We start from the raw sequence: 27,584 nt of genomic DNA on the forward strand, positions 1-27,584 counted from the left end.
GAGCCAGGCGGGGCCGGGAGACCCCGCGAAACGGCCCTCACGCCCTCGGTGCAGGCTAGGAGCCGGAGGGGCGGGAGCAAGCGGCCGGGGCGGAGCGGGGCGGGGCGGGGTGGGGCGGGGGCGATAGGGGGCGGGGACAGAGGCCCGCGGGGAGGGCACGGGAGGAGCGCAGGGGCCTAGAGGGCTCCACGAAATCTGTGCGAGGCTGGCGGCCGGCAGCGAGGCGGCCGGGGTGGACTGGCCCGAGAGGGAGCCCCATTCCGGGAGCAGTCCGAGGAGGCCGCCTCGAGGGCAGACAGACGGCAGGGAGGGCCAGCATGCCCCCACTGCTTCACCCCGCCCTGCCGCTGCTCCTGAGCGCCACGCTGACCTTCCGGGGGCTCCGGAGAGCGCTCTGCTGCCTGCCGCTGCCGGCGCACGTGCGCGCCGACCCCCTGCGCACCTGGCGCTGGCACAACCTGCTCGTCTCCTTCGCCCATTCCATCGTGTCTGGAATCTGGGCGCTGCTGTGGTGAGTAAAGGACTGGGGTTTTGAAGGTGGGTGGCTAGGGATCCCGCGTTACCCTCCGCATCCCTCTCGGGCAGGCCGAGGCCATGTAGTCTTACCTGATTTCCCTGTTTGGAAAACTCTCCAACTAGGAGCGGCAGAGGACCCAGGGGGAGGGGGAAAAAAAAATCCCATCTGGGAAACGGGAGACACCTGGGTTTCAGCCAGGCCTCTCTCCTCACTGCCCAGTCAGCCAATAGCGCGAGCTCAGATCCCCGGGGACTGGGAAGGGTAATGGGGGATTAGAGGGTCCTTAGGGATGCCGAGATGTTGAGAGCCTGCTTTCTTCGCTCCCAGTATATGGCAGACCCCGGAGTTGCTGGTGGAGATTGAGACGGCATGGTCGCTTTCTGGCTACCTGCTAGTTTGCTTCTCCGCAGGTAGGTCTTGCCCAGAAAGCATTAAGTAGGTGGGGGACGGGGAAAAGCTTGTTCAGGTCTTTTCATGACCTTTTTCTCTCTCTCTGCTAGGGTATTTCATCCACGACACGGTGGACATCGTGATTAGTCATCAAGCCCGAGCTTCTTGGGAATACCTGGTTCACCACGTCATGGTAAATGAGACGCAGGGGATATGGTGTAGGCCTGGTGCTAGCAATCTAGTCTCAGCCTTGTCTGTCTGAACCTGGGAGGTAAAGACCCATCTCTTTCTTAACCCCATTTCTAACCTGTGTCCTACATCCCATTGCTGGGACAGAGGGTTGGCATTGTTTTGTGCTTTTGGCTATTTTAGGCCAGCAATCCCTGGCCTTACCTAGTATCTCAACAAACTGATGGTATCTGGGTTCCCTAACACATTCTCACCCGTGTCTTCTAGGCCATGGGTGCCTTCTTTTCAGGCATCTTTTGGAGCACTTTTGTCGGTGGGGGAGTCCTAACATTGCTGGTGGAGGTCAGCAACATATTCCTCACCTTCCGCATGATGATGAAGATCAACAATGCCCAGCACCTTCTCCTCTACCGGGTCAACAAATACGTCAATTTGGTCATGTACTTTCTCTTCCGCCTGGCCCCTCAGGCCTACCTCACGCACTACTTCTTGCGTTATTTGGGCCAGAGGACTCTGGGCACTTTTCTGCTGGGTATCCTGCTCATGCTGGACATCATGATCCTCATCTACTTTTCCCGTCTCCTCCGCTCAGACTTCTGCCCTCAGCGTGTCCCCAGCCAGCAACACAAAGACAAGTTTTTGACTGAGTGAGAGGCACAAAGCCTACAACTTGTGGCAAGAGCAAACACAGCCAAGAACAGAGCCTCACACATATATGAAAGAATTAGCCCCAAGCCTGGGGCATCCTGGGGATAACCTCTCCACCTTTCAAGTCTGCACCTACTATTGAAAATGCTAATGAAAGCACTCCTCCGAAGTCCTTGTCCTTTCTTGGGCAAGGGGTGAGGAAAGCAGACAGACCGGTTGGACATGCTGGTTGGGTGCGGGGACAAGGTGCTATGAAAGGCAGCCATCCCACACTGCCCTGAAGTGGATGCTAATGAGAATTGTGTATTGTGTACTGGTTTCATACAAAGCCTCTTCCAGGGATAAAGGGAGGGGTTCTTGTTTTTTCTCCTACCACTATGATGGTGGCAAATCGTAGTTGTCCTAGGACAGACAACCAACCCTCATCTGGGCCACAAATATTTGAGTTCCTGTTGCTAAAATGTTAACAAGCGTGGTGAGGTACTAAAGCAGAGTGTTCCAACAGGGTAAGTTGACCAAGAGTCTTGCCCAAGCCTTGTTACTGTGGTGTGTATACACCACAGTATGGCCTTCCTGAAGCCCAACCAGAAATCGACAGAGAAACATATATGTTGAAAAAATTTATATTTAGATTTAGCCAGCTGGACTCAGTTTAGATGATCCCAATCTGAAAAACAAAAGGGGAGCTTTGTTACTGGGAGACAAAATGTGAAGATTAAGCTGGAAGGTCATGATTAAAAAGCAAAAATAAGGCAAGGAAAGGGCCTATTAAGGATAGGGGTGCAGTCATTTAAGACTAAATCAGCAAGTCAGGTTTTGGTCAGTAATGGACACATCACTTGCACTTCGGGGGTGAGTTAACAGCAAAGGAAGCTTACTTTGTTGGCAACATCCAAAGCATCATAGTCAGGAGCCAGTCGAACATATGCTTTCTTTTCTCCATCGGGCCTAGGATGAAGGAAGCTTTAGTTCCCGCTGTTCTCACAGCCCCCAAACCCTCCCTTCTTCCCCTAGTCTTTATGGCACATCAGTGGTTCCTTTGTCCATGTCAGTCTTTTCCAGCATTTGCACAGGAGGCTAGGGATGCCACCAAGCCACAAATGAAGTCAACTCCCTTTTACCTGGAACACCATATAACATTTTAAAACTTAACTCCAAGTAATCTGACATAAATTTTATCTTACTCTAGGGCCTGTCTGTCTAGAGGTATAGAGATCAAGAAAATGAACACTAACTCCATACATCAAGTCCTAGAGGCAGGAGAACTAATGTGTCCTCTAAAGTCTGTATAGATACAAAGGACTAACTACAGCAGAAATCGCTCATTTCTCAAGGCTTGCAAGCTGTGAAACCTACTGACTCCATGCAGATTTCTTGGCTCACCTGATCAGAGTGTTGACCTTGGCCACATCAATGTCATAGAGTTTCTTCACGGCCTGTTTGATCTGGTGCTTGTTGGCCTTGACATCCACAATGAACACAAGAGTGTTGTTGTCTTCTATTTTCTTCATGGCCGACTCTGTAGTCAGGGGGAACTTGATGATGGCATAGTGGTCAAGCCTGGGGAAGAGGCAAAATGGTGTCATCTGGCCTGGGTCCAATAAAAGGATTAGGTCTCTTTTAGATCTCAAAGCCAGAAGAGCCCAGGTGCATCAGACAATAAAGTAGCAATCATTTTTGTCAGACTTTGGTCGCTAAACAGTGTCATCATCTGCACCCTGTAACTTAGGGACCTGGAACCTCAGCCTGGGGGACAGAACCCTGTACTCTTCTGCTTGAAGGACTTTCACCCTTTAAGTGATTAAAGAATCAGCTCTGAGTTCCAAACCCCTCCATTATTTATTTGACCTCAACATTTTGGAGGGCAAACTTCTGGAAGAAACTTGACACTTCTGAGGTTACACAACTTACCCCTAGAGCACAAAGCTGGACTATGGGATCTTAAAACCCAGGCTAGAGTTCCAAAGAATGTTGGTGCTTCATCAGGAGATTAGCCAGATATTTCTGCTCCCTCTGGTTGGTGAAAACTGGTTTGAGGGCCATCAACTGAGAGCAACCCTTATTTACAGCCTAAGTTAAAACTACAGTGGCTTGAACACACCTACAACACAGCTTTCCCCCTGAAATTCAGAGAAACAAGTCTCCATTCACCTGGACACCTGCTTCCTGTTTTAAAGCTAGACATCAGGTCTCAACCTCTCCTCACACTAACTCCTAGGTCCAAATGGGGCAGAACCCACTCCTGCCTTTTTCTTAGGAAAGCAGTGGGAGGTGGCAATTACTACTGGTGTTTTAATCTGTGGCCCTTAAGGTCAGTTATTACCAGTAGTGTGGCAAATACTCAAAAACTCCAACCCTCCCCTCCCCCCAACTATTCCTTGAGTTTAACGAGTTGAGAGTAAACGAGAAGCTTCTATACACCGCTGCAGGCCTTCTCTGATTAATACAGATTATTAAATATCCTTATCAACCTAGAATCATCCCACACTGTCACCATCAAGGACTGTCCCCTACAGTAATAGGGAACTCCAAAACAAAAGCATGTATCAAAGTCCTACTAGATACTCCAAGAAAGCAGACTTTAAAACCCTGACCATATGTGAAGCAATAATTAAGCTAATAACCAGAAGTCACTGAGTTGTCTTAATGCCTGCCAATGTTGTCAAAATGCCTCCTCTTGTCCTTAAATAGGGCATTAACAATCTCTTCACACTATTAAGACACGCACACTAGGTACCAACAGATATTTGACAAGACGTGCTGTAGGTCTGGTAAATTTCCAAATTACGAATGGAGGATACCCAAGATCTTTTCATGGGAAAGGGGCAGTACTGACTTGTTTCTCCTGGGGGCGCTCTTTCGAGGATATTTGGGCTGTCTTCGGAGACGCAGTGTCTTGGGCCGTCGGAATGTAGGTGACGTACGGATCTTCTTTTTTTTATGACTGTGGACGCCTTTCAGCACTGCTTTCTTGGCCTTCAAAGCCTTTGCTTTGGCTTCGGCTTTGGGAGGGGCAGGGGCTAAAATAAAGAATATGAAGGCACGGGATTCAGAAACCATTCACTTCCGTCCTCAAGACCCCTAGCGGGCGCTCCAAGGCACACGTGCATCAGCGGTTCCTTTGAAGACATCACAAGTCTCAGGAGGTTACAATTTTTCCATCATATGCACGGTACTGGGGCGAACTTGGAATAACTCCAGCGATTCGACGAAAAAAAAAAAAAAAACCTAGCAATGATCGAATGCTTGATACTTGACAACATATACTCTAATAGTTTTAACTGTTCATAGCCCCGTCTAACACGTGGAAAAAAGGAAAATTAGGTGCGGACAACAACTCAGGTCTGGAGACATGAAACTCCGGCCTATGGATGCGTGTAGTTCCCCAAAGCCAACAGTCTGGCAGCCCCGACAGGTGGCGGCGGCCGGACTTGCCTCCCCAAACCCTGTCACGGAGCTCAGCCCATGCGGCTGGGCCCACGCGCGCCGTAGAGTGGCAGAATGCTAGAAGTAGCTCCGGAGCAGACACCCCAAGAACTAGCTCAGCCTCCATCCTCCCAGTTTGTTCACTCTGCGGGAATCCCAGGCCAACTACCTGCGGTACCCCCAGCCCCAGCACAGACCTTCCTTCTTCGCCTTCGGCGCCATCTTCGTGAAAGGGATTTCCGAGGCTTGTTTCCAGGGGCTTATAGAGCCAAGTCTCACGGAAGAATCGCGATACTTTTCATTTAAAGCTCATTGGATAATCTATGGCGCGGAGACCGCCGGGAATGGTAGTTAGGTTTAGTTTCCTCCCCAGAGTGATTAAGCATGCTCCACCTCTTCCCTCGAAAGACACTATAGCTTCTTGGGAGTTGTAGTGTTTTGGAGACACGTGTTTATTTGCTGCTGCGGGTGGATGGTGGATGGTGCAGCCAGCTGCCGCTTGCGTTTGGTCTTGAGCGCTTTCCATCTTGAGGAAAGAGGATCGTAGTTGCAGGAGACAGTAACACTGAAAACTGAAGTGCATATAATTAGGTTGATTTGGAGAGTAAAGCGAAGTTCTAGAACGTTAGAGCAGAATTTGGTTCAAGTCCTTCAAACAATATCTGTAGAAATTTGGGTCCAGAGAGGGGACGTAGTTTATCAATAACAGTGATTTGGTGTTAGAAAAAGTCAAGGGGAGCCTAGGTGGCTGCCGGTTAAGCGTGGGACTCTTGATTTTGGCTCAGGTCATGATCTCACGGTTGGGGGGTTGGAGCCCCACATTGACAGTTAGGAGCCCGCTTGGGATTTTCTCTCTGCCTCGCCCCCATGTTTGCGCTCTCGCGGGCTCTCTCTCTCTGTCTCAAAATAAATAAGTAAACATTTTTTAAAAATTAAAAAAAAAAAAGAAAGAAAGAAAAGTTTGAGTCAGGCAGAGGGGAAGAGGAAAGTATCCGAGGAGGTAGAAGGTGGCCACATCTGCCCCTCTTTACCTGTGACAGTCAGATTTTGTGTGTTTTCCCAATAATACTCTTGAAACTCTACCAATATTCCAAACACCCAGTGTACAGATTTCTCCAGGATTTGCTAATTCTTGTGAATAATTTCATTTACAGTCCCCTCCCTTTAAGTAGTCCTCCCATCCTTGCTTCAGTCATGTTTGCATCCTCAAAATCAGTTCCTGACACAGAGCAAGTTTTAGTAAAGCTCAGGTTTGCTTCTGTGAGGGTCTGTGTCTATCCCACCTCCACCCTGACCTTTCTTCCTCCTCTCCTCTTTGGAGCCAGGGCTCCCCCTTTGACAGTGAGAATTATTGTGTGCCACACCCCTCTTTTATCCTGCAGAACTGCAGAATGGAAAAGTTGTCCTTGAGGGTTGGTTCCAATGGGACCAGAGAGAACGCCTATACCAGAGCAGAGGCCCCATGTCCCAAAGCGGTGACCTACCCAAAGGGCAGAGTTTCAGGTCTACCTACCCCTTCTTTATCTTCCATCCAGGCGTGGTCTTCAGCCTCCCCACCCGTCAATCTACACCGCTTCAAAGGAAAAGACACCAGACTTCAGACGTCTCTTTTCTCGGTGAGCATCCCATTCCGACCCTGGCATCCCCTGTGTGCTTCCCCCCACCCCATCCTATCCCAGGGCAGAAGGGCGAGCGAGGGCAGACTCTATGAGTCACGTCCTGGGCCTGGAGTTGAGGAGGGAAGCGCCGCCTCTCCTCGGGCCCCTTCTCTCCTCCTTTCCCCTCCCCGCGGGTTCCTGGCCTGCCTAGCCAGATACTGCGCAGCAATCACGGTTCTCCATCACCAGTTTGCCTGGGTAAGGGTCCCCTTGAAGCCGCAGCCCGGCACAGAGTTGCAAGGGAGAGCAACCTGGGAGACCTCGATCTGGACAGGTTCCAGCCTGCGTGGAGGCGGTCCCGGTGCCCGTGGGGCATCTGGAAGGGTAGCCAGAGCTGGGACAGCGCAGTGGGGAGGAGAGGAGGGGAGGTTGGGACAGCCCGCGAGGCCTGGAGCTGCCGGGAGAGGGGCGGGGGGCGGCCCTTCTCCAGGAATTTCCGGGGATCATGTTACAGCGCTCGCGGAGGGAGAGCTGAGTGGGACGCCAGGTCCTGCTGCGGTCTGGGACCCAGGCCCCCTCCTCCAGCAGCCCGCGGGCCTTGCAGCGCCATCCCTGAGCACACTGACCCCGTGCGGCGGGGCCGCTCCGCGCCCCCAGGCAGCTCTGTTATGGTAGGGCCGCCTGAACCCCGAGTTGTCGTCGGGTCACCGCGGCCCCGAGTCATTGTAGGAACTATCCGACCCCGAGTTATTGTGGGGTCTGCGCGGGCCCGGCCCCCTCCGGACGGGACTTCCCGCCCCCATTTGGCGGCGGAGGAGTCTCCCCGCCCCCGAGTCATCCTCGGGACCCCCCGGGCCCGGGTGATTGTGGGTTCGCCCCGGCCTCGGATGATTGTTTCATCCCCGTGGCCCGCTGTGGTCGTAGCGTCTCCGAGGCCGCGAGCTCCTGGAGGCTCCCCGTGGCCCAGAGTTATAGTCGGGACACCTCGGTCGCGGGTGATTGTCGGGTCTCCACGGGCCCGGGTCGCTGGGGCGGATCAGGCTCCAGTGCCTTCTCGGGGCTCCCCGCAAGGCCGTAGGCGAGATGAACATTCTGGCGCCGGTGCGGAGGGACCGCGTCCTGGCGGAGCTGCCCCAGGTAGGCTCCAGGGCCGCGTCGGGCTTCTGGCTGCGGTGGGGTGTGGGCGGGGGGAGGCGGCACTAGATCAGTTAGAGGCTTGGGCCCAGCCCTGCCACCCGGCTAGGTCGGCTGCTTCTGGGTGGTCCCCTACCCCCGCCCAGCGCAGCTTGGCTGCGGGACATGGGCCGGGAGTGGGTGAGTCCCATTCTCTTCGATTCCTCTCAGTGCCTGAGGAAGGAGGCCGCTTTGCACGTGCACAGAGACTTCAACCCCCGCGTCACCTGCGCCTGCCAGGAGCACCGGACAGGCACCGTGGGGTGAGTTAGACACCCTTAACAAAGAAAGGAAGGCTCAGGAAACCCTGTAGTCAAAGCTAGGGTGCACAAGCACCCCTGGGGCTCCGTTTCAGCTTCTCCCAGCTATATATGGTTATTCCCCCTTTTTATATCCATGTGTTCTCCCTTTTCTTCCCAGCAAGCTTGTGTTGAGTCCTATGAAATGGGGTGGGGTAGAAAGGTGGTAGTTCACTTCCTGAAACAGAAGGTGTGCAAGGGGGAGGTGCGGGGCTGGCGGGGTCACGAGCTCAGCTTCCCACATACCACACATTTGAGCCCTAGGGCAGGGGGATGTGCCTGGAGGGATGTGTCCCGTTATGGGTAAAAGAAGGTAATACTAATAACACTTGCCAACCATTAACTGAGCATTTACTATGTGCCCGGGCAGTGTGTTGGTTACTGTTATTGTATTTTATTAAATGGAAAACACCATCACTTTTAAGCTGTATCCTGATTTCAGAGATGTTATCAAATGTATGTGTGGAGGCTGAAGGGGAGGTATGTCTCAGAATATAGGACATTGATCTTATTTCAATTGTCACAACAACCCAATAGAATATATACTAAATCTTTACCTAACACATGTTGAAACTGAGGCTCAGAGAGGCCAAGTAACTTGTCCAAAGTCACACAGCTAGTAAATGTAAGAACTGGGATTCCAATTCATGTTTCTTTGATGCTGAAGCAGAAAACACTCCTCCCCAGCAAGTGTGTCCAGGCAAGCTGCCTGGGAGGCCCCGTGCCTATGGTAACCTCAGCCTGGGTGCTGCTAACGTTATAGATCTAGTACGGAGCATTGAGACTCTCTAGGTTGCAAGAGTTAGTGCTCATTCCTCCTGCCCACCTTTGTGTCCTGCAGATTTAAGATCTCCAAAGTCATTGTGGTGGGGGACCTGTCCGTAGGGAAGACTTGTCTCATTAATAGGTAAGAAGGCACCTCTAGTTGGGCTGGTTTGGGCCGAGCAGGGTTCAGCCAGACCTAGCCAGGTGGACTGGGCTCAGGGCCAGAGCATCTGGTACTCCTGCAGGTTCTGCAAAGATACTTTTGATAAGAATTACAAGGCCACCATTGGAGTGGACTTTGAGATGGAACGATTTGAGGTGTTGGGCGTCCCCTTCAGTCTGCAGCTGTGAGTGCTTTCTCCATACCTTCCAGCCATTCCTTCCCCCAGCACCTATACCCCACCTCACAGGCCCCTCCCACATACCCGTGTTTTACCCCCTGCTTCCTCCCAGCTGGGATACTGCTGGACAGGAGAGGTTCAAATGCATTGCATCAACCTATTACCGAGGGGCTCAAGGTAAGGGCGGGGGTGAGATGGGGCAGGTGGGTGTTCCTGGTCTCCAATCTAGGACTTGGGGGGATTTGGGAAATGAGCCAGTAACGTCAGCTGTTTTTGCTACTTTTCCAGCCATCATCATCGTCTTCAACCTGAATGATGTGGCCTCCCTGGAACATACCAAGTATGTAGGGATGCTGCACTGTAATGGGGGCTTTGGGAAGAGAGGGTTCAGAAAAGAGGGGTGGTCAGGTATATCGGTAGTGAAGAAGAATGCATCGGGGACCAGAGAGAGGGTAATGGGCATATGAGTGACAGCAGGAGGAGCCTGTCCAGCTCGATCATCCTTGATTGTCTACCCTCTATGGCAGGCAGTGGCTAGCTGATGCACTCAAGGAGAACGACCCTTCCAGTGTGCTTCTCTTCCTCGTGGGTTCCAAGAAGGACTTGAGTGTAAGTGTGCCAGTCAGGGGGTACTTCCATTTTGGTGAGGGGCTCCTCCCCAACCCTTGCCGTCTGACTCTGCCCTTCTGTCAGACTCCTGCTCAGTATATGCTAATGGAGAAAGACGCACTCAAGGTGGCCCAAGAGATGAAGGCTGAGTACTGGGCGGTCTCATCTCTCACTGGTGAGTCAGCGGCTTCAGGTCTTTTGAAATGGCACTCCCGCCTACCTGGCCTCTCATTCCTCTACCTTCAGCTGTGCCCAGTGACCCCAGGCTTGGAACTGCCCCTAAGCACCCATTTGCTCCACGTGTCAGGTGAAAATGTCCGGGAATTCTTCTTCCGTGTGGCGGCACTGACCTTTGAGGCCAACGTGCTGGCTGAGCTGGAGAAATCGGGGGCCCGGCGCATTGGGGACGTTGTCTGTGAGTGCCTACCTGGATGAGGGTGGCAGAGAGCACGGGGAACCTCTCATCCCTGCCTCACGTATTTCCCACCCTTCTTCAGGCATCAATAGTGATGACAGCAACCTTTACCTAACTGCCAACAAGAAGAAGCCCACGTGCTGCCCGTGAGCGGTAAGGGGACGGTCGAGAGACTGGCCAGCCCTGGGGCACTGTGCCACCTTGATTGCCCTAGAGCTCGACCCTGGACATTTGCACTGATTGTTTTTCCAGACCAAAGAGCTGCCCCTTCGTGGCAGTACCCCTGGAGGGGTAGCAGGGACCATGCTAGTCACTTCCTGCCCCAGACACCATGCCAAAGACTAGATGTCCTCCCTCCCCAGGGGCTCTCCGGGCTGCCCAGCAGTGGGGAGGTAGTCCCTGCTGCTTTTGCTTAGCCTGCTGGACCCCTTGAGTATGAGGATGCTTAATGATCCAAGCCTTACACTGTGCCTTATGCATTAAAATCTCTGTTATTAGCAGTTTGGGGACTGGAGTCCTTTGTTGGGGATGAGGGATGTGGAATGGGCAGAACTGTATGACTGTCTTGGGACTGGAGCTTCCTGTGGGATTCTGGCCATACCTGACCCCTGGGCAGGGCTCAGAAAGGCTGGGAGCTCAGGAACCAGATTTGGAGGGCTATCCTGGACTCTCAGTGTTTGGTTTTGAGAGCTCTTTCCTTTGGTTCCTTATCCCCACCTGAGTCCTCCTACTTGGTGCTTGTTCCCAGATTTCTTCCATTGGATACTTTCTTCTTTTTTTTCCATCCTCTTCCTACCTTCCCTTCCTACTTCTCTGGGGGCGCCTGGGTGGCTCAGTTGGTTAAATGTCCTACTTGTGCTCAGGTCATGATCTCATGGTTCGAGCCCCACATTGCACTCTCAACTGTCAGCGTGGAGCCTGCTTAGGATCCTCTGTTTCCCCCCCCCCCCCCAAAATAAACATTAAGAAAATACAATAAAATAAAAAATATTTCCCTGAGGGGAACACAGTAAGTAGTGACTGAGTTTTGCATGCTCTTTGGGTTGACCAGAAAGCCCAGAGTGGGTATGGGCTTGGCTTTTACTCAGAAGATGTGTTATCTAACAACTAACTATATTAATGATATAAACATAAATGTATGAGTAGTATCATTTTAAATTATTATTATTATTATTATTATTATTATTATTATTATTTTATTGTTTATTTTTGAGAGAGAGACAGAGCAATAGAGTGGGAGAGGGGCAGAGAGGAGACACAGATGTGAAGTAGCCTCCAGGCTCTGAGTTGTCAGCACAGAGCCCAATGCTGGACTCAAACACACAAGCAATGAGATCATGACCTGAGCCAAAGTTAGAGGCTTAACTGACTAAGCCACCCAGGTGCCCCTCATTTTACATTTTAAAACAGGATTAAAGGGGTGCCTGGGTGGCTCAGTCAGTTGAGCGTCCGACTTCAGCTCAGGTCATGGTCTCATACTCTGTGAGTTCGAGCCCCGCGTCAGGCTCTGTGCTGACAGCTCAGAGCCTGGAGCCCGCTTCAGATTCTATGTCTCCCCCTCTCTCTGCCCCTCCCTTGCTCATGCTCTGTCTCTCTCTGTCTCAAAAATAAATAAAAACATTTAAAAAAATGAAAAAAAATAGAATTAAATAACTAAGTTCAAAACAAAACAAAACAGTCTGGCTGGTTCAGTCAGGAGCATGCAACTCTTGACCTCAGGGTGTGAGTTCAAGCCCCCTGTTGGGCCTAGAGCTTACTTAGAAAAAAGAAAAGAAAAACAGCCCATTTTTTCCCTCTTCAAAAAGAAAAAGTCATGCTCTGAGTCAGGAGGTTCCCCCATTTAAGTCCTCACTGTTCCCCTCAAAGAAGTATTTTTTTCCATCTCTCTTCCCTAACAGGACTGTGGTCATCGCCTCTTGTCTTGTGGTCTTGCCCAGAGCCTGTATGTAACTCAATGGTGTGTGTGTGTGTGTGTGTGTGTGTGTGTGTGTGTGTGTGTGTGTGAAGCCTGCACCGCGGAACTGCTGTGGAATGTTTGTGCTGCATAGGGTGTGGGAGCAAGGATATGGTTCAATGTTCTGGGTGATGTCTGTGAGGGGCATGTGCATGTGTGCATATGGCATTAGTCCACGTGTGATGAGTAGACTTTTTATGTATGCGTAGAGCAGGTTACTATGAATGCAGCCGGCCCTGCTCCCCCTCACAGGCAAGCCTATGGAGACACCTGAGTTTGCAGAATAAATAAAACACTACTAACACACATAAGAAGAGCTGTAAAAAAAGGGGGGGGGGCGCCTGGGTGACTCAGTCGGTTAGGCGTCCCACTCTACATGATCTCACAGTTTGTGAGTTCGAGGCCCGCATGGGGCTCTGTGCTGACAGCTCGGAGCCTGGAGCCTGCTTCGGATTCTGTGTCTCATTCTCTCTCTGCCTCTCCCCAACGTGTGCTCTGTCTCTCAAAAATAAATACATGTAAAAAAAATTAAGAAGAGCTCAAAAGCCTTAACTATTTTAATAATTGTTTTGGGGGAATTGTAACCAAGATCCTGGCTCTATGTGGACATCTTTATTGGCTGGTATTGTCTCTGGGACAGGGCGCCTGTGGGGGCCAGGAGCTGGGAAGGGGCTCTGGGGTGGGGGTGGGGTGCCACAAGGGGCTGGGAGCCGACATCAAGTCCTCACCTAGAGTGGTGGGCCTTGGACTCCTGTGGAGGGGCCTGAGGGCAGAGAGAGAGAGAGAGAGAGCGCGCGAACGCGCGTGAGTGAGTCGGAGACTATGCTCCAGAGCGGGAGGGACCTCGGTAGGCTGGGGGGAGGCGGGAGGGGCTCAAGGGCCGGGGCTGAGTTCCGAAGGGTTGGGAGGGGCTGGACTGCGACCGAAGCTTGAGGTTGAGAGAATGGCTGGGGCGGGGCTAAAATCTGGGGACAGGACTAAGAGCTGGGAGTAGGTCTGGAAAGAAACTAGGGATGGGACTGAGGGCTGGGCCTCAGCGGCCAAGCTAGGGTTTAGGCCTGAGAGAAAGGGGAGGTACCAAAATTAAAGGTGGGACAAAAAGGGGCCTGGAAGAGCTGGGAGGCCCCGGATGAAGAGCGCCGTTGAAGTTTTGATTGGGCTAACACAACGCAGAACCGGGGGAAGGTGGAGGGAGGGGTTGGGCAAGCATGAGGCGGAGTTAAGTGCTGGACTGGGGTGAAGCGGAGATTGGGGTTTACGGTTGCCTCGACCAAGCTGAGGTTCAGGATTGGACTTCTGCAAGGAAGAGCCTTGTAGCGACGAAGAACTGGGCTGAGCGATGTGGGTCAGGACGACACTGACGATTGAAAGGTGGACTAAGGAAAAGGCTAAGGACAATACCAGCGCCTGGGACGAGAACAGCACTGGTAAGGAAGGGGCGGGGCAGGAGTTTGGGGGTGGGTTTCGAGCTGGGGGCGTGGCACACAAGGAGAGTGTAGAACTGGAAAGAGCCTGGAGAAGGAGGCGGGACCAGAGGCCGGGCTGGGCGGAGTTAGGGCCGGGCCTGGGGGCGGGCTCACGCCGAGCCGCGGACCAATGATTGAGGACTGGGGTGCTGAGGCTCTGGGGAACGCCTGCGGGTTCGTCTGTGCCTGTCTGGCTGGAGCCCGAGCTGCTAACACCGGTTCTGTAGGCTGGAAGGCCTTGCCTTGTCGCAGCCGGGCCCCGGCCGCTGCCTAAGAAATTCGGGGCCTGTCTGGAGCCCTTGGTCCAGCACCCACCCAGTCGCCAGGCTGGGGCAGGAGGTTTCATTGACTCTAAGGGGAGGAAGGAGTCTGGGGGTTCCACGCGTGACATCACAATCGCCTTCAGATGTGGGAGGAGCCGGAGAGGCATTTCCCAGGAGACTGTCCTGCCTTGCTCCCTCCTCCCTTCTTCCTTTCCTTTCTCCCTTTCCCCCACCCTTCCTCCCCCATTCAGCTGCTTTGGTGCCCAACCTGGAACTCCGCCCCACCTGTGCCACAAGGTCAGGGGGAGTTCCTCAGCCCGCAGGACTGAGAAGATTCTGTACAAATGAGCATCACCTGTGAGTTTTGAGTTAGAACTCTGTTCTCCGGATTAATTACCTACCGAGAAAAAGACCACAAGCCTCCCTCTTCCTTTCAAGCTATCACTCTCCTCATTTCATTATGAAGCTCGCTCTGTGTCCCGCCACCATTATTTCTCCTGCAGGAGCGATGGACTGCTGCTTCAGTAGGAGCTCTCCTTCTGCCTGTGAAACTAGAGAGCAGATTGCCTTCCTCAGATCTGAGGAGAGTTACTAAACCTCACCCCTTGGCAAAAGGAGTTATGATTGTCAGGGCTTCTTGGGGGTTTGGGAAGAGTTAGTCAGTGGATCCTGTCTACAAGCTTCCTTCATGGTGACTCCGGAGACAGCAAAAACAGTGGAGTCAGATAAAGCAGAATTTGAATCCTGACACTGGCTCAGGTTCCTCTGACTCCTTCCGTCTGACCTTAGGGTGGAGGCTGGATATGGGAGGTTGTGAAGTCAGGAATGAGTAAAAACAGAGGATGAAGAATTGGCTGTGTTGGAGCTGGAAAACAGGTGCAGTAGGAAGTGACAGCTAGCAGGATGGGGTTTGGATAGGAACCCCAAGTAGACAGGGCTAAAGAGCACAGGTCATACAGAGCTCTTTCCTCTGCCATCTATTAACTTGTCTTTTTTTTTAATTTTTTTTTTTAATTTTTATTTTTGAGACAGAGAGAGACAGAGCATGAACGGGGGAGGGTCAGAGAGAGAGGGAGACACAGAATCTGAAGCAGGTTCCAGGCTCTGAGCTGTCAGCACAGAGCCCAACCCGGGGCTCAAACTCACGGACCATGAGATCATGACCTGAGCTGAAATTGGACACTTAACCGACAGAACCACCCAGGTACCCCTATTAACTTGTCTTTGAACAGGCTCCTTCCTGAGTCTCTGAGTCCCCATCCACAGACTGGATTGTGGTGGTGATTTAGAATCAAAAGCAGGGGCACCTGGGTGGCTCAGTCCGTTGAGCGTCCGACTTCAGCTCAGGTCATGATCTCAGTCTGTGAGTTCAAGCCCCTTGTCGAGCTCTGTGCTGACAGCTCAGAGCCTGGAGCCTGCTTCTGATTCTGTGTCTCCCTCTCTCTCTCTGCCCCTCCCCCGCTCATGCTCTGTCTCTCTCTGTCTCAAAAATAAATAAAAACATTAGAATCAAAAGCATATTCTAAAAGCCCAGCACAGTGCCTAACATTGGGAGGATGCTCATCCTGGGTTAATTCTCTTTTCCTAGAAAAGTCCCTGGCTTTGAACCCTGGGTAGAACCTCCAATGCAGTAGCTTCTTTGTGTGTGGTTCCAATAGTGGGTTTATTCTACTTTACTCATGTATTCTTAAAAAAAAAAAAAAAAAAAAAAAAGACCAACCCAGTATTTACTGAGCACTTTTCAGAGGCAGATAAAATATGGGTTTGTTCTCAAGTTGCTGTGGAATAACTTGATGAAGTACCATGGCAGGGTAAAGGGTATAAGACATGTGTGACCAATTCTACTTGGATAGCTAGCTTTGTTCTTTCCAAGGTGAACAGGTGTTTCTGGGGAGTGGGAGGCAGGAGAGAAAGAATGGAGAAGGGAGGGGTGGGAGGAAGGATGGATGGGTGAGAGAAACTTGTGACTGAGGAAGGAACCAGGGGCTGGGTCCTGGGGGGCCAGTTATGTCATGATAAGGAGTTTGCACCTCATCCTGAAGGCAGTGGAATGCTGTTAAACAGAAGGAATATAGTGGGCCAGTGCCCACTATAGTGCAGGAGGCCCCTGCAGCTGTCTTAGAGATAATGAAGGTTTCAACCAACATAGAGGTAGGTATGGCGAGACTCGGATCATCAAGGTGGTGTGGAGGTGAGGGAAAGAATGATCTTTAGATTCCTAGCTGGGATGCCTATTCCTCTCTGAAATGGAAGAGACAAGAGATGGTTCATGGAAGGTAGGGAGATGATGATAGGTTCGTGTGGGACATGCCAGCCTAAGAGGTTTGGGGAACGCCCAAGAGGATATTGACCGTGTGCTCAGGAAAAGCAGGCTGGATTGGAGACCCTGATTTGTGTCATTTTATTGGTGGATGTTTATTGGCGTTCTTCTCCTCACCCCTCCCCCAGCCCCTTGAGAGCAGGGACTGTTGGGTGCCTGTTTTAATTTCTGTATCTCCAGGGGGCTGGTGGAGCTTCTCAGGAGATGTTTGAAGAGTGAATGGCTGGTGGGAGGAAAGGGGTGCTGCTGCTGTTGCCACTCTGTACTCTCTCAGATGTAAACAGGTTACCCAGCTGGGAGAGACGACACCTGCTGGCTGGCGTGGCGTCTAGCACTGATGCGTCTACCTTCTCCGAAGGTGGGTTCAGGGAATCTCTGGCCCCAGGCTTCCCCACCACCCCTCACTTGGGAACGCTGACACCCCATGGCAGGCAGGAGGGAGGGAAGTGTTTGGTCCAAAAGGGGTCCCTCAGCTGCCCCGTCCCCAGCCCCCATTCCTCACTTCTGCCAGGCAGGGAGGGCCCCTTCCTGGAGGCCACCATCACTCCCCTTTTTTTAAGTTTATTTATTTATTTTAAGACAAAGGGAGAGCGAGAGAGAGAGAGAGAGAGGGAGAGAGAGAGAATCCAGATTGGCTCTGCACTGTCAGAGACTGACACAGGCCTCGAACCCATGAACCTTGGGATCATGACCTGAGCCTAAACCAAGAGTCAGACACAACCGACTGAGCCACCCAGGCGCTCCACCCGTCTTTGGCAAAGCACTTTATCATGCACAAATTTCTCTGACATATGTGAACAGAGTCCTCCCAACAATCCTGCAAAATTAGGGATTTCCTCCGTCTCCATTTTGTGGATAAGGAAATGAAAGCTCGGAGAGGTTACTTGCCCTAGGACATCCAGCTAGTAAGTGAGGAGCCAAGACTAGTACTCAGGTCTGTCTGACTACAAGTTCAGGGCACTTGCCACTATGCTGCCTCTTGCCCCCAGTCAGCCAGCAGTGCTGAAGAAGGTGGTGGTGGTCTAAGGTCTGGCCTTACATGCCTTATTCCTCCTAGAATGGAGAAGGGGCATGGGAGAAGGACAAAGTGGTGCCATCAAGCGTGTACAGGGGACCTGGGACCTTCATAGCCTGGTGGGGGAAGGGAAAGGTGGAGGAATGTGGAGCAGAGCTCACACCAAGCTGCTGCTCCCTTATCTCCCAAGTACTTTTTTAAAATTTTATTTTTATTTTTTTAATTTTTAAATGTCTTATTTTTGAGAGAGAGAGAGAGAGAGAGAGAGAGAGAGAGAGAGAGAAAGAGAGAGAAAGCTGAGCAGGGGAGGAGCAGAGAGAGACAAGGGGACAGAGGATCCAAAGCAGGCTCTGTGTTGAGACCAGACAGCCCGATGTGGGGCTCGAGCCCATGAACTGTGAGATCATGACCTGAACTGAAGTTGAATGCTTAACCGACTGAGTCACCCAGGTGCCCCTCAAATACTTTTTTAAAAAAATTTATTTTGGGGGGCACCTGGGTGGCTCAGTCGGTTAGCTGTCTGGCTTTGGCTCAGGTCATGATCTCACTGTTCCCCAGTTCAAGCCCCACATCGGGCTCTGTGCGGACAGCTCAGAGCCTGGAGCCTGCTTCTGATTCTGTGTCTCCCTCTCTCTGCCCCTCCCCCGCTCATGCTCCGTCTCTCTCAAAAATAAAACATTTAAAAATAATGTTTATTTTTGAGAGAGAGATGTGTGTGAAGGAGGGGGAGGGGCAGAGAGAGGGAGAGAGAGAGAGAATCCCAAGCAGCCTCCATCTGCACTGTCAGCACAGAGCCCAACTCGGGGCTTGATCTCATCAACTGTGAAATCATGACCTGAGCCGAGATCAAGAGCTGGACACTTAACTAACTGACTGAGCCACCGATGTGCCCCTCAAGTATTTTTTTTTTTATTTTTGAGAGAGCGAGCACACAGGGGAGGGGCAGAGAGAGAAGGGGACAGAGGATTTGAAGCTCTATGCTGACACCAAAGAGCCTGATGGGGGGTCTAACTCACAAAGTATGAGCTGAAGTCAGACCTTAGCCGAATGAGCCACCCAGACACCCCACCCCTCAAGTACCTTTAAGGCTACTTGGACTAACACACCCCCAGGCTGGGTTAACTCCTGGCTGGTGGTCAGGGTGAGGTTTTGTCCTGTTCCACCCCTCGTAGAGGCTAAAGGCTCGGTCCTCCTGGCCTGTATGGAGGGAGTAAGCCAGCCAGAGGACCCCATACCAGCTTGTCCTGGAACTCATCAGTGCCTGCTCACTTCTTTCTCCAGGGGTGGGTGGAGCTGGAGTTCAAGGGGGACCTGCAGGAAGGTACCCTGTCCTCTGTCCTGGTACATGGAGCCACTTGCAGGCTCACCTTTTAGATGGTGGCCTGAGGGAGAGCCATTGGTAGACTGGAGCTTTAGGCGGGGTCAGAGGGGAGGTGGTGGGGGTAGAGGCCGGGAGATTCCAGTGTGTCCAGGGCTTATGTTCGCCTGGGTGAAAGATGTGGAGCTCTTCTCCAGGGCCTTCCCCAAATCCCAAATCCTCACCCCAGCGGCTTCTCCCCTGTGCCCTGGGACCTGTGCTGCCTACAAGAGGTGAAAGGGGTCAGGCTGGGGGCCGGTGTTTTAAGTCTGTGGCTCTGAGGACTGGGAGCGGGAAGAGATGGGATGGGGAATGGGACCTTGATGAGTGTGGAGCAGAGAAAGAACGGAGGGTGAGCATGTGGACAGAGAAGCGAGAAAAGTGAGGAGAGGTGTCAGGGGGAGGAGAGGCTTGGAGAAGAGGAGGGAAAGAAAGCACCAAAGTCAGGAGAGGCTGAGGAGCGGGACCTAATCGGCCTTTCACAGCAGGTCTCGGGGCTGGAGTGACTTCGGGGCTGAGGGGTAGGGGGTGGGTTTCCTGGCCTGTGCAGGGCAGGCTGGGGATTCTGAAGGGGTGTTCCTGTCTGCCATGTGGCTCCACAGTCTGCTGGCCCGAGGACCTTCCAAGACCCAGGCAGCCCGTGGAGGGCCCAGGTAGGATAGGCTCCCAGAGGAGGCAGAGAGTGGGAGAGGTGGGTGGCACAGGGCAGCAAGGGGGACTCAGCAAGACATCTTCCTGGGGGTCTGTGGGGGGTGGGGCGCGGGGCACGAGGGCAGACAGGCAGATGGGCGCAGGGGACCTGAGGGGGAAGAAAGGTACATAGTTCCCACTGGAGGGTTACCCGCCTGAAGCAGAAAGCTGCCAGAGGTGGTGGGGTGGCAGCAGGTGCATTTGGTGAAGCCTTTAGATTGAGCTATGGGAGGGGAGACCCAGGGGCATGCTGCTGCCACCGCCCCGGTGTGACCCAGACTCCCACCCCCTCAGGTGAATTCAAGGACCCGGACAGGTGCTGCTGGAAACACAAACAGTGCACCGGGCACATCATCCACCCCTTCACCCCTGACTGTGGCCACCGTAGCCTGCACCTGCACTCTGTCAGCCACTGTGACTGTGATTCTAGGTAAGGGCCCTCCTTTTTGGGGGGCCCAGAGCCCAGGACAGACTCCTGGGCAGAGCCAGGCCCAAACTTCCCCTGTGTTTCCCCGCTTCAGCTCTAACCTGGCACTGCCAGCCCAGCCCCGGCTTTGTAAACCTTGCTCTGCTCCAGAGCGATGGGAAGGTCTTTGGGCAGCCGGGGCTGAGCCGGGCAGAAGCCAGCTGTCCCTCAGGCTCCTCCCTCCGGGCCCCCGGGGGGTCATGGAGGCCTGGGAGCCACGCTGAGTCCTCTGTGTGGCAGGGTGAAGGACTGCTCAGAGAAGGCAAACAGCAGCAGCTCCCGAGACGTAGGCCCAACCTGCTCCCGAGATGTCGGCTCAACATGTTTAAACATCGTCCAGTCCCCTTGCTTTGAGCTCATCCCAGAGGAAGAGTGTGTGCAGCGGTTCTGGTATGGCTGGTGAGTGCCAACAGGCTGACAGGGGCGGCACTAAGGGGCACCAGCCCCTCCCCCCCCCCCACTCTGACAATCTTCTCTTTCCCTGTCCCCCCTCCCTCCCAGGTGCAAAAGCTATAGGCCTGTCTCTGTGGCAGTGATCCACCATCCCATCCACCATGACTGTGGGGCAGACGATCTGAATGAAGAGGAGGAGGAGGAGGAGGGGGAGGAAGAGGAGGAGGAAGAGGGAAGCAAGCCTCCCATCCCGACCCAGGTGGGGCCCGCCACCACACCCGCTGACACAGGCATGGGTGCAGTCACAGGTACCCCGGACTCAGCAGCTCCCATCACTATCTGGCGCTCTGAGAGCCCCACAGGGAAGTCCCAGGGCAATAAAGTGATCAAGAAGGTAAAGAAGAAAAAAGAAAAAGAGAAAGACAAGGAGGAGGAGACAGATGAGAAGGCAAAGCTGAAGAAAAAAGCCAAGAAGAGCAAACTGATTAAGAAGAAAAGCCCAGTTAAATCGGAATCTCCACCTCCAGACTTGACCCGATCAATAAGCCCAAGAGAGTTGGCCAGGATGTCAGAGTCCAGCCCAGACAGCCGGGAAGACCTGGAGAGTGAGGACAGTTACAATGACCCCAGGCGGGAGGAACCCTCCAGCGAGGATATTGTGGAGTCTTCATTGCCCAGGAAGAGAGAGAACACGGCCCAGGCTAAGAAACCCAGGGCGAAGGCCTCACCAGTCAAGAAGGTCAAGAGGAAATCTCCCCCAGCATCAAACCCCAATCTCAGTTGAGGCCAGGGCATCCAGGGTGAAGAATAAATGAGATCAAGCCTGTAGCTGACCCCCTGCTGCTATTCTCTCTCCCTCCAACCTGTCACTTCTGTGGGGAGGGTGCGGGTTCTGGACACAGCTGGAGCTGAGGGGTCAGGGGGCTGCAGGAGTTTCTGAAGGGTAATCTATCTTTCAGGAGGCAGTCCATGGGAAGGCAGGAGGGATGGCAAGGGAGGGGCACAGCCTGCTTCTCTGTAACATCCTAGGCTCAGGGCAAGAGAGGAGCACACCTGGGTGGGGTGGGAAGGAGGCGTCCCATCTCCTGGGAGACTGGTCTGTGTGAAATCCACCCGGGGACAGGCAGTACTGTCTGCAGTGATAGCCCTAATAAACTGAACCTTTTAACCCACTCTGTGCCACTGTTTCTGGCCTTTCCCTCCTCTAAGTGGCCCTTAGGAGGATGCTGGTAACACCAAAGGGAACATGATCTTCCCAGCTCGTGCTCCTGCTAGGCCCTTCTAGACCTCTGTGCTGAAGGGAATAGAACTGAGTTCCTGGCAGAAGACCAGCCCTTCCCTCCCAACTCTTGCCAACAGCCAAAGAGATCTTGAATGACAGGATGAAGTCAAGACGGGAAGCTCACCAAGTGTGGGCAGCAGTGACCTTTTCTGATTTCTCTGCTGAGCCCCAAATAGAGGAAAGGGAGGGGGAGAACCTCACTTTCTTAGCACCAACTTGTAAAGCTAGGAGAGGAGGCCCTTCTGAAGGAACACAGGAGACCAGGAGTCTGGAACAAAAAGAGGCAGTGAGGCAGGGGGAAGGGGCCAGGGCCAGGGTGTTGGCCGGTCCCAAGCAGGGAAGGCAGGGCAGGGACTGGCTTCCCCCACAACATCCCAGCACTTCCCTTTCCAGGGCGTGTGGGTGTGGTAGCAGGCGAGCATGGGGCCCATCCTGGGGCAGACATACTGGACTTGTGCAGAGGTACTATCGGAGACTGAGGCTCAGCTGGCAAAAAGAGTGAGGTAAGAGGTACAGGGGCTCAAGCTGAGAAGGGCCAAATTTACTCATGGCCCTTCCTTGCTGTGCCAGAGAAGGCTAGTGGGCAAGCAGATGGGGCGGGTGTGTGAGAGCGTAGGGACAGCGGCTAACGTGTACAGAGGACTGATGAGGTCCCAGGCCGCCCCTTGGCAGAGCGCTTTCACACATTCTCTGCCTCTGCAGCTGCCCCAGGGAGGCAGATGAGGCAGGTCTCGCTAGCTTCACCATACAGAGGAGATGGCTGGCTCGAGGACAACAGGAGTTCCCTCGGTTCCCTCAGGGCACAGGGCACAGGGCTGGGAAGTGGAGCACGGCTTTGGCCCTGGGCGGTCAGATACAGAAGCTGCCTGCTGTTGAGTCACTGCCTCTCTGGTGGCCTGGAAGAACCAGGGGGAGCTGTCAGAGCTCCAAACCCAGCTTGGAAAGCCACCCTTCAAGAGCCGGAGCGTTGGAGAGAGAGGCTTTGCCAAATGCTCTGTAGAAACACTGTTTATTCAAATGACAGGCAGGAAGCGGAGGCAGCAGCAGGTGGGTGAAGGCGGCCAGGCGGGGGCTGAGCAGGTTAGCACTGCTCCCGTGTCCCCTGCAATTCTGCTTTGATAGCCACCCAAGCTGTTGGCATCTGGGTCAGAAACACCTTCCCTCCTCTCCCTCCTGCCCGAAACTGAATAAATAGCATTCCTCTCCCCACAAGAGCTGGGGGAGACTCATGTGCTGAGCTTGGTGCCCCGGGGTCACAGCCCAGAGTCAGGTGAGGGCAGAAGCTCAAAAATGGCTTGTAGGGAGAATACAAAACTGTTCCACTCTCATTCTCGTCTTCCTCTTCTTCCTCCCCGCCACACTCCCCGCCCAGCCTGGTCCCAGAACAGGTGGTCGGTGAGGGCCTGGAGTGGGAGAATTGTCGCCTAGCTTACACTGAGCTCAAATTCCCAAGGCCATCCAGCTTGTCACCCATCCAGGCTGACCACCAGAGAGAACGTCAACTCACGCCACTTTATGGACAGAAAAGGCGGGACAGGGAGTGAGGCAGTGGGCGGCCGGGCTCTCCCAGCCTCAGAGGTAACCAGAGTCCTAGGAGCAGGCCCCCTACCGGTCCATCTCGTCCAGGAGCGGGGTGGCATCGCCAGCAATGGACATGGGGGTGCTTTCGATCATGGGGCTGGGAGAGGGCCGAGGTGTTAGCCTCTGCTTCTGTTTCCGCCGCTCCGCTTCCTTCTCCTGTAGCCACTGCTCTGCCATCTTCCCCCAGTCGATGGCTGCATGGCTGTTGGACCTGGGAGGGAGAAGGGGCCTCTGAGATCAGGAATCTCTGGGGCCTCACAGGAACGAAGCCTTCCCACCAAACGCTGCTGATCGTCCATCTTTACAGAAATGGACCTGTTTTTTGTCACATCACCTTCTTCTGTCTTTTCCCAGAAAGTGGTCGTTCAGGAGACATTGCTTGGGTCACGGCTTTCACAAGGTCCAAGCGACCTGCTTATGTTGAACTGCTTGGCCTCTTGACAACACCTGCCCCTAATAACCTGCTCTGTGCCACAAACCGCATACTTACTTTGGCTGCTGCTGCCGTTGCCGAGAGCTGGAGGAGGGCTGGGGCTGGGCCTGGGCAGACTGTGGGGTGGTGCTGGCCTGTAGCTGGTGGTACTGTGGTGTGGTGATGGGCTGGCTTGGGGTTGTGTAGGAGTAGCTGGGGGTCATTAGTGGTGTGGCCACTGGCTGCTGGGCTGGCGTTGGGAACACCTGGAGAAGGGTGAATAGTTAAATGGGGATGGGTTTGGGGCTTATTTGGCCTTGCTATGAACTTCTGGCAAGCTGAAAACCAGGGCTCAGCACCGAGCTTTCAGGCTGACCATCTCTTGAGCAATGTGTGGTCCCAAGTGGCAGAGAGAGGCCAGCAGGATGGGACCTGGCACAACAGGGCCCGCCAGTGTGGACCACTTAAGGGTTCCAAAGATCCCAAAGGACCATGGAAAAATCAGACTTTTTCTTATTCCCTCTACCCTCAAGAGGGCACAAAGAAAAGGAACATTTGTTGGAGACCATTCCTAAGGCTGTGGTGGCCCCATCTGTACATATGAAGCCCCGTGGGGTAGACACCGCCAGAGGGCAGTCTATGTACACAGGTTGGCAAAGGATGAATGTTCCCTTTTGCTCTTCTCCACCCTCTGCAGGGAGCCTTGTCCCCAAGCCACGTACGTGGTAAGCGCTGCTGCCCCCTCCACTGCCACCATAGCCATACTGGCTCGAGGCCCACTGGGCTGGCGTGGCATTGGGGTTCTGTCCTTGGCCTGTCACGGCTGCGATGGCACTGAACATCTGCGAGGTCATGTTCTGAGGCAGGGCATTCACAGCCCGTGTCAGATCTGTAGGCACACAGAGGTGGGAGATGGGCACGTTAGAGGTCAAAGTCTTCTAGTGCCATCCCTCCAGCTCCCAGTCTCAGACATGAGCTCACCTGCAAGGTTGATATTGGCTGGGGTGGCATTGATAGAAGCAGGTGTCCGGGTCCTACTGCTGCTACTGGGGGTGATGCCTGTAGGAAACGACCAAAGTTAGTTATGTCCCTCCAGAAACCTGTTTCTGTTTTCACCATGAAGGGGGCTGGAAGAGGTCCTGAGGTGGGTGGAAAGAAGGGAAGCTGCATCAGCAAAGTGGATGGAGGACCTCCTTGATGCTAGGAGCCTGGAGCAGGAGTGAGACAGCTTCAGTGACAGCCCGGGCCTCGTCCTTTCCACCGGTGGCTAGTGATCACCTTGATTCAGGACCTTCGTGTCCCTCTAAGCACATCCCAGAACTCAGAACAGAACTCACCTGGTACAGGATCCTGGTAGTGATCCTTAAACCATCGGAAAAGTCCGTTCACAGTAGGGAAGATTTGGCCCCGGTACCGGAATCCTTCTGGAGTCACTGTTACGTATTCTATCCTGGGATTTTGGAAGGAAACCTGTGTCAGAGACCACTTGGGGCCAGCTGTGAGAGAGCGGCCAGAACAGATCTCCACCATGTGAAGTAGCCAAAGTGGGTGCTGGGGGGAAAGGAGAGATGAAACAGCCCTGACCCTGTCAAAGGAGGCTGCACTGTGAGGAGGTGAGCACAGTCAAGGCCAGGAGTCGGCAGCCCTGGTGTGACAGGTACAGGCCATCAGAAGAAGGCCTGCTGGGGGCTGGGCCACCATCCTGGGGTGCAGTGTGATGGCAGCACACTGCAGGTGGTGGCAGGAGTTGAGGCCACAGTGTCAGGGCTGTTGTCCTGCTGTCTCCCCCTGCGCTGGAATCTGGAAATACCAGTTAAGGTGGTTAGTCTGACCTTACTCGACACTGCAGGGCAGAGAGTAGATAAGACGATGGGCTCTGGGTTCAGACCAGTTCTACTTGCAGTTTTGGCTGTCACTCACTACCTATATGACTTTATGTGAAGTCACTAAACCTGAATCTCAGCTTCACTTGAAAAACAAAGGCAACAGCACTTAAACCTACAGAACTGTGTGTGAGGAATAAATGAGACAGCATGTATGAGGCACTTAGCACAACACCTAAGATAGGGTTCTGTTCAATAAAGGACAGCTGTCAATTACCAACAGACAATGACAAATATTGGAAAGTTCTCATTTATGTTAAGTTGAACCCTGCTTTCTAAATCATCTATCAAGTGTCATTAATGCTGCGACACAAGGAGTCTGCACACCTTTCTACGGGAAGTGATTGCATTGCCTCTACTTCCTCGTTTAAAGATCCCTCGTTTGCTCAACTTCCTCGTGGGACGGTGTCCAGCCAACAGCCCTGGCTGCCATCCTCTGGAAGCATGATGGTGAATCAGAAATGGCTTCTCAGAAACGACAACAATATTCTACATGTGCCCGACAGTGCAGGGTCTGGAGTCCAGAGCTTCTTGTCACCCAGCCACTGAGCCCAGACTAACATAGTCTATGCTGTTTATCTTGCACAGGCAGTATAGGGATACGAGCAGAAACTCACTGGCCTTGGCCATGAGCCGAAGGGAAGGTGGGGGCGTAGAGAAGACTGATACGATTATCAGTCTGGGTAACAGACAAAAGGAAAGCACATCCCAAAAAATGAGACTTTGATTCAGAGTGAGCTCTAGAGGGATCCAGACAAAGGCATGTCTAGGAAGGCCAGCCTGTTAGCCACACATAGAAGGGAGCAGAAGGGTCAATGATAGGAAGGAGAGAAGCTCTCCTGACCCACCCCTTCAGTGCAGGCAGATATTATTCGGCACACCACAGCAACAGTGAGCCACCTTGTGTCGAACCTCCTGGTGAGGGGGAAGCAGAGAGTGAGGACAGACCTGTGTCCTGGCCCTCATCTTTGCCAGTCAGGTGGAGAGTGTCTGGTAATTTCCATCACTCTTTGGGAGGGAAAAACGGTGAAGGAAACTTTTCACAGGGTTGGGGAAAGTATCTTTCTTTGCTTTTTACCTCTAAATCGTCACCCTCTTTCCCCACCTCCAACCTCCAACAGGTAAGAGGGAAAAGACAGTCAAGCAGAACCAGAGAGAGTACTGCTCCAGGGGTCTCTAACTCCCCTGCTAGCCTATCTGTGGACCCCAGTGGCAGCACCTTCTCAGGACTAGTGCTCACCTGGGTTTACCCCGGGGCTGGTATCCCAGTAGGAACTTGCCGGGCAGTTCCTTGCAGGCACAGATGAAATAAGGGATGAAGGTGGGCTTCTCCTTCTTAGTTTTGATGAGCAGCTCCTCTAATTTCTGGGGGTAGAACGAGGGGGAGAGGTTGGGATAGCAGCATGCTTGGTACACAATGTCTGGCGCATACATGAGGTACACCTCCTTCACCAGCTGAACGTCCCCTACGCTGAAGGGACACCATATATCCTGAAGTGACTGGGAGATGTCATGCCTCAAAGAGCCCTGGCTCACCTTACGATCCCCACCACTGCAGTCCTGATAATACTTGTGATTCAGAAGGTCCCGGGCAAAGGATGCCATGGGCTGGACATAGCGAGCAACAATCTCATCCAAGTCTTCAAATTCCTGTGGGAATATGGTAAAGGCCCCATGTGTCACATTCAGAGCTGAGACTCCTTCATTTAATCTATTCGGAAGAGAACCCATGGGAGGGAGTGGACCTCCCAGCCCTGCTGTAGCCTCGCTCCCCTGCAAAGTCCCCTCAATTTATACATCCTGCTCAGATTTATCAGCTTACAAGGCATAAAATCCTTTAAACCATAACTTTGATTCTCCTCTCGTGCTTGGGAATAACAAGGAGCTTCATAAAATTTCCTTCTACTGAAAACGAGAAATGGTGTGTGTACGCAATCATGTGCATATATGTTTTCTCCTCTTCCTCCACTGGCTCTCTATAGGTAGTCTATTTTAAAATTGGGAGGACAGAGAGAAGCAAAATACACAAAACTGTTATCAAATGACTCCTTTCATAATCAACCTCCTATTCTGTTCTACACAGCTAAAATTTATGTAATGCATATAAGTTACTAACGTCACATGAAAGTAAG

At 53.0% G+C, this 27,584-nt stretch overlaps 4 protein-coding genes and 3 non-coding genes across 15 annotated transcripts in view; 2 read left to right on the forward strand and 5 right to left on the reverse strand.

Annotated features, from left to right (window-relative positions):
• The first annotated feature begins 143 nt into the window (after positions 1-143).
• On the forward strand, positions 144-10,870 carry RAB34 (RAB34, member RAS oncogene family). Of its 2 annotated transcripts, XM_086686496.1 has the most exons (15): positions 144-511; positions 845-927; positions 1,018-1,100; positions 1,364-1,531; positions 6,706-7,026; positions 7,840-7,905; positions 8,113-8,204; positions 9,082-9,147; positions 9,251-9,352; positions 9,459-9,523; positions 9,635-9,686; positions 9,874-9,955; positions 10,040-10,130; positions 10,263-10,370; positions 10,453-10,870. In XM_086686496.1, the coding sequence occupies exons 1-15, from the start codon at positions 318-320 to the stop codon at positions 10,518-10,520; spliced, it is 1,641 nt and encodes a 546-aa protein (XP_086542622.1). In that variant the 5' UTR covers positions 144-317; the 3' UTR covers positions 10,521-10,870. The 2 variants fall into 2 exon arrangements, with proteins under 2 accessions (XP_086542622.1, XP_086542621.1); XM_086686495.1 differs by lacking the exons at positions 144-511; positions 845-927; positions 1,018-1,100; positions 1,364-1,531; positions 6,706-7,026 and adding an exon at positions 7,045-7,152 and having other exon boundaries at positions 7,693-7,905.
• On the reverse strand, positions 2,346-5,498 carry RPL23A (ribosomal protein L23a). The gene is made up of 5 exons (XM_025915989.2): positions 5,368-5,498; positions 4,581-4,764; positions 3,128-3,304; positions 2,623-2,692; positions 2,346-2,411 (listed from the first exon to the last, which is right to left on the reverse strand). Exons 1-5 carry the CDS (start codon positions 5,390-5,392, stop codon positions 2,397-2,399), a joined length of 471 nt encoding a protein of 156 aa, XP_025771774.1. The 5' UTR covers positions 5,393-5,498; the 3' UTR covers positions 2,346-2,396.
• Positions 2,767-2,815, reverse strand: LOC112855856 (small nucleolar RNA SNORD42). The gene has a single exon (XR_003223057.1). It is a non-coding gene; the product is annotated as a small nucleolar RNA SNORD42 (small nucleolar RNA).
• Positions 3,391-3,462, reverse strand: LOC112855887 (small nucleolar RNA Z17). Its single transcript, XR_003223059.1, has one exon. It is a non-coding gene; the product is annotated as a small nucleolar RNA Z17 (small nucleolar RNA).
• LOC112855848 (small nucleolar RNA SNORD42) lies at positions 4,849-4,915 on the reverse strand. The gene has a single exon (XR_003223056.1). It is a non-coding gene; the product is annotated as a small nucleolar RNA SNORD42 (small nucleolar RNA).
• A 2,409-nt stretch (positions 10,871-13,279) lies between the features above and the next one.
• PROCA1 (protein interacting with cyclin A1) lies at positions 13,280-21,120 on the forward strand. 5 transcript variants are annotated; one of them, XM_086686504.1, is made up of 5 exons: positions 13,280-13,751; positions 16,648-16,731; positions 19,730-19,865; positions 20,142-20,300; positions 20,403-21,120. In XM_086686504.1, the coding sequence occupies exons 1-5, from the start codon at positions 13,664-13,666 to the stop codon at positions 21,076-21,078; spliced, it is 1,143 nt and encodes a 380-aa protein (XP_086542630.1). In that variant the 5' UTR covers positions 13,280-13,663; the 3' UTR covers positions 21,079-21,120. The 5 variants fall into 5 exon arrangements, with proteins under 5 accessions (XP_086542630.1, XP_086542632.1, XP_086542634.1 ...); XM_086686506.1 differs by having other exon boundaries at positions 20,142-20,291; XM_086686507.1 differs by lacking the exon at positions 13,280-13,751 and adding an exon at positions 14,190-14,410.
• A 1,449-nt stretch (positions 21,121-22,569) lies between these two features.
• SUPT6H (SPT6 homolog, histone chaperone and transcription elongation factor) overlaps positions 22,570-27,584 on the reverse strand; it is a 32,934-nt gene continuing 27,919 nt past the window's right edge. For 3 of the 4 annotated variants that reach the window (XM_025915803.2, XM_086686499.1, XM_086686498.1), the window contains exons 31-37: positions 26,989-27,102; positions 26,693-26,817; positions 24,907-25,019; positions 24,551-24,628; positions 24,292-24,458; positions 23,648-23,835; positions 22,570-23,368 (exon numbers count right to left, since the gene is read on the reverse strand). In XM_025915803.2, the coding sequence (XP_025771588.1) occupies positions 23,182-23,368; positions 23,648-23,835; positions 24,292-24,458; positions 24,551-24,628; positions 24,907-25,019; positions 26,693-26,817; positions 26,989-27,102 (972 nt within the window). In that variant the 3' untranslated portion in view covers positions 22,570-23,181. Of the gene's footprint in view, positions 23,369-23,647; positions 23,836-24,291; positions 24,459-24,550; positions 24,629-24,906; positions 25,020-26,692; positions 26,818-26,988; positions 27,103-27,584 lie in introns of those variants that run through there. The other variant, XR_015243969.1, reaches the window with a different exon arrangement.

The sequence above is a fragment of the Puma concolor genome, chromosome E1, assembly GCF_028749965.1.
Source record: "Puma concolor isolate L17-30 chromosome E1, mPumCon1.1.hap2, whole genome shotgun sequence".
Classification (NCBI taxonomy): Eukaryota; Metazoa; Chordata; class Mammalia; order Carnivora; family Felidae; genus Puma; species Puma concolor.

What these genes read in the sequence shown, in the direction of transcription:
- RAB34 (XM_086686496.1), top strand. Translation starts at nt 318, where the DNA reads ATGCCCCCACTGCTTCACCCCGCCCTGCCGCTGCTCCTGAGCGCCACG. An exon ending in GCTAGTTTGCTTCTCCGCAG is followed by an intron (nt 928 to 1,017) that starts GTAGGTCTTGCC and finishes TCTCTCTGCTAG; the next exon opens with GGTATTTCATCCACGACACG. An exon ending in GCGCATTGGGGACGTTGTCT is followed by an intron (nt 10,371 to 10,452) that starts GTGAGTGCCTAC and finishes ACCCTTCTTCAG; the next exon opens with GCATCAATAGTGATGACAGC.
- RPL23A (XM_025915989.2), bottom strand. Translation starts at nt 5,392, where the DNA reads ATGGCGCCGAAGGCGAAGAAGGAAG. An exon ending in AGCGCCCCCAGGAGAAACAA is followed by an intron (nt 3,305 to 4,580) that starts GTCAGTACTGCC and finishes CCTCTTCCCCAG; the next exon opens with GCTTGACCACTATGCCATCA. An exon ending in AAGGTCAACACTCTGATCAG is followed by an intron (nt 2,693 to 3,127) that starts GTGAGCCAAGAA and finishes CCTTCATCCTAG; the next exon opens with GCCCGATGGAGAAAAGAAAG.
- PROCA1 (XM_086686504.1), top strand. Translation starts at nt 13,664, where the DNA reads ATGTGGGTCAGGACGACACTGACGATTGAAAGGTGGACTAAGGAAAAG. An exon ending in CTGGGACGAGAACAGCACTG is followed by an intron (nt 13,752 to 16,647) that starts GTAAGGAAGGGG and finishes GTACTCTCTCAG; the next exon opens with ATGTAAACAGGTTACCCAGC. An exon ending in CACTGTGACTGTGATTCTAG is followed by an intron (nt 19,866 to 20,141) that starts GTAAGGGCCCTC and finishes TCTGTGTGGCAG; the next exon opens with GGTGAAGGACTGCTCAGAGA.